Here is an 8,675-nt window from a genome sequence, read left to right as displayed (position 1 = left end):
TTATTTCACTTTGAAAATTCATTTATTTAATATCCATAATTTGAGAAAATAAATATATTATTTTTGTTTGAAAAAGTTGTCAGCATGACTTTTGATTGATACTCTGTTTTAAGGTAAAAGGACAAAAAGAAATCAAAGAGAGCAACTATTCCTCCACCATATTTTTTTATATTAAATTAAAATAAAAATTATGTATTTGTATATTCGTTTTATTATAAATATATATTATAAAATTAATCTCTAGAATTCACAAGTTTTCTGTTTCGTTATTTCCAAAACATGTGTTGGATCTGTTGCATGTTCATGAAAACAAGAAGTTTTAACTTAACATGGGATTATGTAAATTAAGTTATAAAAATATTAATCTAAATCATTTTAAAATCAAATATATAATCTTATCTAATTTAATAATGAATATACTTTTAATCATGCCTATGAGGAACATAAACATTTGAATGGGAAGTAAACACTTATATGCTTAGTAAAATTATTAATTTATTTATTTATATACATATGTGGCAGATCCTATATTTTTTGATAAGTGATAATAGGGACTTTAGTGTATAAATAACACCATTTTTTCATAGAGTATGGATCTGTCAATCTATTTAGATCTAACAATCAAGTTAATACCTATAATTCTTTATAGTCATGCCATGCGTTAAATTATATATTTTCTATTTTCGCATTTTGTTATATACGTATTGAACAAAACTAACTGCCATTCTAAAAAAAATAAAGTAGATACTTAAAAGTAAATACGAAAAAATGTATTTATTGGTGTATTTCATAACAATATAGCTAAAAAGTAAAAAATATTTATTTTATTATTTATTCATACATATATAAAAAATACAGAAGTAGTAAAAACATATTGGTGTTGATGATACCTACGTGGGCAAAACAAATGTAAAGTTGGTCAAGAGGCAATGAAAGAAAGAAATGAATAAAGGTGAAGTTGAAAACACGTGTCAAACATGCAGTGGGTCCAAGCCAGCATGCGGCCAATGAACAATTGATGTGGCCAACGGAGTTTTAGCTGGAATTACAGGGTGTCCCGACCAATCGACGCCGTTTTGTCCCCTCCTCACATCGCATGCGCTTTCTTCAATAACACTATACATATAAATATCATCTATCTATACGTTTATTTATATTTATACTCATTATGTTTTTTAACGTCCAACCGATCACTTGGGTACACTCATAGGTAAAAGGCTACTTACGTCCGCAATCACAAATAGCCCTAGTGACCCAGTCCACCACCAACCCTAGAGGAAACTCACTGTAATAAAATCACTAGCTTCAGGGGCGGAGGCAATGCATAAGGAGGGGTAGCCCGGGCTACCCCTCAACTCCGTCTTTATAATGTAAAAATATCTTCAACTCCGTCTATGTAGTGTAAAATTTTTATTTTTTTATATAAAGGATACCTCTAATTCAAAAAGAAAAAAAATTGGGATACCCCTGAATTTTTAGGCTAGCTCCGCCATTGACTGGCTTGCATATGTCATTTTGTTATGAACAAGACTCCAACCGACAACCTCCTCTAAAGCACTGCCACTTTGGTTACATATATATGTTTTCATAAACTCATAATTTCCTAATCTTTTGGCCAATTTATTTTGTTGGGAAACTAAGATCAGCTCAGAGGATATAGTATTGGTGATTAATAGAAGCAGGTTGATTTGTTGTTAAAGAAAAGGTAATTAAAATCGGACTATATGGTTTGCATTTTTTTATTTTTTTTGGATTGGTTTTGATTAAAAAAAAAAATTGAATTATTTTATTCCTTATATATATTGGTAGTAATTAATATCATAAAAACAAAGTCCAAACAATATATATAAATGCACCTACGCATACTAACTCACTCCTGTATATCCACATACATACCGACACACTGATCACCAAATTAAGATCTATCTAACCACTAAGATTAACGAAAACATAGCTTATGCTGGATAAATGATCGTGTCAAGGGGTTAAAGTACTTTATAAATCTCCCAAGATCGTAATAATATGTCACCAGTCGTCCACTCGGCTCCCTTGTCGCAGTTGATACCCCTCACGATTCTTTCTTGATTGATACCCAATTTAAACTTCTATTTATTGTCTTGCTCGTTTAAAATTAATCTGTTATTTGTCTTAATGTATTTGATCTTATTTGGAAAAAAAAAATCCCGTAGACATAGTAGCTAGTAACCAAATTGTACACAAATTCATTTGGTTTTTGTTCATTTGTAAGACATTTAGATGGTTCGGTTTTAATTTTAGGAATAGGAAACTATTCCTTTTAATAGCAAACTAATATACTCCTAAATATTCTTATGCCCATTACCTTGTAGGATTTTAACATTTCACCTTTTTTGGTAAAGGGGAGACACCTTATACTCACACCGTATCCGTTAAAAAAAGACTCCAAAAACTATTAATTGGTGCAATTTGAACCCGTTAAAAAAAGACTCCAAAAACTATTAATTGGGGAAATTTGAACGGATCAAACCCTAAAATATGGTTTGCTTGTATTTTTATTCTCTTGGCTTTTTTTTCTCTCCTAGTTTCGGTTGATTAATTGATACAGGAATAATAATTCGATCAAAATCATCTTCATATACCTATGTATATAAACCAAAGAAGTTCACATCATGCAATAGAATTTTTAGGATTATGAAATTACAAGTTGTGGTGGATAGATTATTATTTAGTTTAATAAATTTATATATAATATATTTTAATTTTAATATACAAATATATAACGGAGCCAACTATTATTTAGTTTTTCCCATCTTCCACTAAAGGTATCCAATGAATTTTGGAGGGGTTCTACAACTAACCACATAATATGACACATTATATTGCATAGTAAAATAATCATATAATGCATGTGATACATACAAAACAAAATATCATGTCGTTTAAGCTGCTCTTTTTGGATTAATTACTTTATAATTCAAAAATGGAAAAGGGTTAAAGAACAAAATCAAAGTCGGAGTATCACAAATTTTATATTATGTTTATTTTTATTTTTTTTAAACGGCAAATTTCTTTTATTCCAGTCAACTGTGTGACTTGAACCCAACACATCCCCCTCCCAAGGTGTTTATATTATGTTTATATAACGAGTGTTAAATAAACTTAAACTTTCTTATTGTGTTCTAACTTGGAGTCAATTCGTATAACCAACTTCATAAGAACACCTGTAGTGGAATAACTAAAAAGTGTAAAAGGTATTGTCACGTCACTACCATATAAATACTGGGGCAATAGCTAAACTACACATTCACAACGGTGTAGTAGTTTATGTAAAAACATAATTAATTTTTAAAAAGATTATGACTTGTTAGAAAAAAAATATATGGCCCACACCCCAAGCCTTCACGCCGTTGTTGTTGTGGCATCCCCAACTGGCGAACAAGCATTGTTTTGGCGCCCTACGTTGCTGAAATGGCGCGGGGCGCTACTCCACTACGCATGGTCTAAGCAAGACAACATGAACAAGATATTTAAGGCAGATGAATCTACCCATGACTGAACATAGACCATCCGCAACGACAGCTACAAACAAAGGCAGCATTTGTCATCGACAACACCACATTCTTAGGCCCGTCGTCGATGAATTTGGGGGGCTCTCGTCATGGACACAAGTTGGGAGGGGGCCATGAGCCACCTACTTCCAATTTCTCATTTATAGAAGAACATTAAAAGTGAGATCCAACTACTAAAAAGGTGCATAAAGAGCAATGGTATTTAAAAGGTAAGCACCCGTTGCATACCAAAGGTAATGGACAACATGGAAAGTGGTGTCAAACTTAGTGTCCAGGTCACATTTGCTTGCTTGGTGTGGTTGGTTGGTCATAGAACCCAAAAAGCATAACCTCTTTTATAATTACTCTTTTAAGCCTTTAAAGGAGTGGTTGCACTAAAGTGATATCCCCTTTACAACCCATCACCACTGTCTAATTAACCACTCTTTACAGCAATCTTTCACACACATTATTGCATATTACATGTCAAAATTTTAACTAAAACTTCATCCAAACAGTAAAAACTAATTAACCCGACTTAAAGTCGCAAGATTCGTTATAAAAACGAAGAGCAAATAATGGCACGAAACGTTGTAGACCAAAACCAATGACGAACAATAATGACTGTGCAAGGAATTGTTGTTTGTGGTCAGATATTATCATTTACACAAGAACTGTAAAACATGTACCAACAAATGAATCAAAAACATGTGCAACTAGAATAATACTAATGAAAATAGTTCATGGGACATACTCTGTCTCAAGAGTAGGCTGTGTTCTTGTCACCATAGCGGCCGGTGCTTTCACCCCACCAATCATGGTCATATGCAGTGGTTCACCACCCTCTGCCGCGCGTTCCATTTTACGCGTCGTTTTCCTCTTTTTACACCCGCGAATCAACACAACCAACACTGCCAACATCACCAACAACACACATCCGCCAACCACATACACAACAATCGCCCAAACCCTAGAATCAATCCCACCATGCTTATCTCGTTTAACAATGTCCTTTACTACGATCGAAAAATGCCCTTGTTTAAAAGCCAAACATCTGTTACCATCCACCACATTAGTAAAATTAACTTGACCATGTAGGTCAACCCAAACACACATTGGGTTCGAACCAGAACCACCCGGTGCAGGCTTAACTGACCCAAACTCTATTTGAATAGGTTCATCCGACGCTTGGAGGTCCAATTCCGTACGACTTTTAACCGACAAATCAGTACCATTGTAAGCAAGAAGACCTAACACAGGAGCTAGATACATATACCCCGGTAAAGGATAATATCCATTCGACCGGTTTCCTAAATTCTGATACACTAAAACAAGTCTTTCGACATACGGTTGCACAACAACGCCTATCGGAATTCTAAACTCCTTATACATAGGAACTCCTCTAGTAAACAAGCTACCAGTTCTGAGTCTTAAACCCGAAATTCGGATACCAGTCAAGTTTTTCGGGGCAATGCCGTCATACACTACACCGGTTTTCGGATTATTCGGATTATCAAACACGTGATAAGCATACTCTTGAATAATATCATCAAGAACCCTAGCTTGTGTTATGTCAGGAATGTTGAGAACAGATTGAGGCTCAGCAATTGGCAATATGAACATAATTAACATAAATGTTATTGTAAGAGTATGTAATTGAGGCTCCATTGAACGAATGTAATGGATTCATCAATCACTGTAACATCTTTTAACGTGTTTCGATCGAACAAACCCTAGAAAGGTTCAAGAGTTCAAGTTACGTAATAATGTGGGTCAATAATAAGATAGAAAGATAAGAGATCGAAGTATATTGGTGAAGTATGAGGGATTTAGAAGGAGAATTATACCTGAAATTAATGGCGGAAGAGAGAGCAGAGAGATGATAGTATAGATACAGTAAAGTGTATGTATGTATATGTGTGGGTGTGGGGTAGAAGAGAAAGAAAGATATTAAAGGGAATGAGAGTTGTTGCGATCAATGGGTTTCATACGGACGAATAAGTACAAGAAAGGTGACAGTGAAGCAAGGCTAATGTCACGCCCCGCCAAAATTCAGCACAAATTTTCAGCTTTCTAAAACTTTCAGGGGCCATCTAGTCACGTCTAAGAGCCGCCCGGAAGGATCCGGAACAACCAACATTGTTCCAACACCATGGGAGCATAATAAAGACCAACATCAAACCAAGAAAGCTCTAGAAATTGCTGGAAAGGGCTAGTCAAAATAGCCTTCAAATTCAGCCTAGAAGACTCTAGAAATTCATCAATGAAGCATGATATTTATGAAGAACTATCTAGATAATATTATGTAGAATGTTGTAAGGGAATGATCTAGATATAGAACTATCTAGATTAGCTCCCAACTAGTATAAATAGGGATGTGAGGCCACATTTGTGCTCACCCCCACATTACCTCTCATAACTCATTCATAACCCAACTTCTTGTAAAAACTTTGTACTTGTAACTTTGTTCAAGTAATACATAACCATCTTTGTTGCAGTATTGCACTACAAAACTTGTCCTTGTGATTCTCACAAAAGACTTCTGTTGCGTAAACATAACCCAACACAACCAAAAGGCTTAACTTAGATCAAATCTAAGTGCCGCACGAGAGTTCAAGAATAACTCCGTGACAAGTAGTATCAGAGCCGCGTCGGTTCATCGGGATGGCGAACAAGAAAAGCAAGAAGGGAGCAACAAACAAGAAAATCGTCTCTAGTAAAGAAGAGACACACAATCACAACCAGAATCAAAAAGAAGTTGGAAGTGTGTCTATGGATTTGGCCGGATCCTTAGACAAAATGAAGACTAATGTCGAAGCTTCGGTCACACATCTTGGAATTCTTGTCAATCGTTCCTTTGAAAAGCTACACACTTTGGGAACATTGCGAGACGAGTTAAGAGGACTCAAAGAAGACTTCAAAACCGCTATCGACGTCATACGCCTCGAGATGCAAGCCAAGATTCAGGAGGAAATCGCAAGGCTGCGGAGTGAGGTAGACGCCAAGATCCAAAACTTTCACAAAAACTTTGCTGAGTTAGAAGCAAAATTGATCGACACTAACAAGGCACAACCAGAAGCATGTCTGGGGTCCATGCAAGTAAGTCATCTTAATACTTTAAACACACAAGAAACTCCCAAAACACGGGAAAAACATAAAATGAAAAAGCTCCCGAACAAGGGAAAGAAAAGATCCACAACCACAAAATCAGAAAAGAAGCCGGAAGAAGGACTTCAACTTGTCAACATGGTGGTAAACGGGATACCCGTTAAGGCACTAGTTGACACAGGAGCAAGCCATAACTTCATCTCAATAGATGAAGCAATAAGACTCGGTGTTCGAGTAACAAAACCAAACGCAACGATGAAGACCACAAACGGACCCATCCAACCAACACTAGGGATGGCCTACGGCGTCAAAACTACAATCGGCAAATGGAAAGGTAAGATTGACCTTTCCGTGGTGCCAATGAAAGACCATAACTTTGTGCTTGGCCAGGATTTCTTTGAAAAGGAACAAGCCTTCCCTATTCCGTTTGCAAACAAGTTTTGCATCATAGACGGAAACCAGGTTCACACAATGAAGACAGAGACGGACACTAGACATCAAGGTATGTCAATTACTACAATACAAATGGAGGTTGGTTCCAGGAGAAGATCAACCACACAACAAGTCATAACTCAAAATCGCAACGAGGACGTTGCGAATTTAGGTGGGGGAGGATGTCACGCCCCGCCAAAATTCAGCACAAATTTTCAGCTTTCTAAAACTTTCAGGGGCCATCTAGTCACGTCTAAGAGCCGCCCGGAAGGATCCGGAACAACCAACATTGTTCCAACACCATGGGAGCATAATAAAGACCAACATCAAACCAAGAAAGCTCTAGAAATTGCTGGAAAGGGCTAGTCAAAATAGCCTTCAAATTCAGCCTAGAAGACTCTAGAAATTCATCAATGAAGCATGATATTTATGAAGAACTATCTAGATAATATTATGTAGAATGTTGTAAGGGAATGATCTAGATATAGAACTATCTAGATTAGCTCCCAACTAGTATAAATAGGGATGTGAGGCCACATTTGTGCTCACCCCCACATTACCTCTCATAACTCATTCATAACCCAACTTCTTGTAAAAACTTTGTACTTGTAACTTTGTTCAAGTAATACATAACCATCTTTGTTGCAGTATTGCACTACAAAACTTGTCCTTGTGATTCTCACAAAAGACTTCTGTTGCGTAAACATAACCCAACACAACCAAAAGGCTTAACTTAGATCAAATCTAAGTGCCGCACGAGAGTTCAAGAATAACTCCGTGACACTAAGGTGTTTTTCGTGTGGACTGTGGAACCATTTGGTAGAGAGGTATACAACACTGTTAGAAGTATTAAACTTTATTATGTTTCATATGTATTTAATTAAACTTATAAGTAGATATGATATGTATGATATGTACTCGAATATTAGATGACAAGCTTATGTAATTTCCGGTATGATAAGCGGGTGAATATTAATCAACCGCCAAACATTATGTATTTATTCATGATTGCCGGCAACATTGTCGGATATCAAGAGATTCAAGTTCTACTAGAATTGTCCATCATTCTTTCGATATTCACTGCTTTCATTCATCATCTTGTATCATGGAAATCCAATTCGGTTCACTCACAAACAAGAACCCAATTACATCTCATGAATCCGCTGCAAATGTGACTTCTGATCCCCAACATAGCCCGGTTGGGCCCAAACTGGTTCGGTTTATAAACCGACCTCGTATTTTTAGTTTGGTCTCAAACTGATTTGACCAGATTGATTCAGGTTAAGAACCGGTTTTAAGGTTGAAAATCTCAACCACCTAAACCGATTTGAGTCGGGTTCAAAACCAGCTTAGTGTTTAAACCAGTATTTTTAACAGTTCTTTTAGGAAGGCTCGAACCGATTCGGGTTAAAGCCGGTTCTCAACACAAAAGTCAAAAACATGTACCAATCGGTTTGGGCCAAACTTTTTTTACCAAGTCGGTTTCCGGGTCTCCGGACCCAAACCGGCTTTTTTTTTTACACCAAAGAATTGCCGGTTTAGGTTAGTATATCCTAATTCTAGTGTTAATCAAAATTGTTACTTGTTAGTATTTTCAATTACAAGTTG

General features: G+C 36.1%; 1 protein-coding gene across 1 annotated transcript; it reads right to left on the bottom strand.

Annotated features, from left to right (window-relative positions):
• Positions 1-4,109: 4,109 nt before the first annotated feature.
• Positions 4,110-5,510, bottom strand: LOC110884388. The gene is made up of 2 exons (XM_022132098.2): positions 5,375-5,510; positions 4,110-5,260 (listed from the first exon to the last, which is right to left on the bottom strand). Exon 2 carries the CDS (start codon positions 5,193-5,195, stop codon positions 4,269-4,271), a length of 927 nt encoding a protein of 308 aa, XP_021987790.1. The 5' UTR covers positions 5,196-5,260; positions 5,375-5,510; the 3' UTR covers positions 4,110-4,268.
• Positions 5,511-8,675: the final 3,165 nt, after the last annotated feature.

This window comes from Helianthus annuus, chromosome 10 (genome assembly GCF_002127325.2).
Source record: "Helianthus annuus cultivar XRQ/B chromosome 10, HanXRQr2.0-SUNRISE, whole genome shotgun sequence".
Classification (NCBI taxonomy): domain Eukaryota; kingdom Viridiplantae; phylum Streptophyta; class Magnoliopsida; order Asterales; family Asteraceae; genus Helianthus; species Helianthus annuus.
This window is presented reverse-complemented; position numbering and strand designations above follow the sequence as displayed.

What these genes read in the sequence shown, in the direction of transcription:
- LOC110884388 (XM_022132098.2), bottom strand. Translation starts at nt 5,195, where the DNA reads ATGGAGCCTCAATTACATACTCTTACAATAACATTTATGTTAATTATG.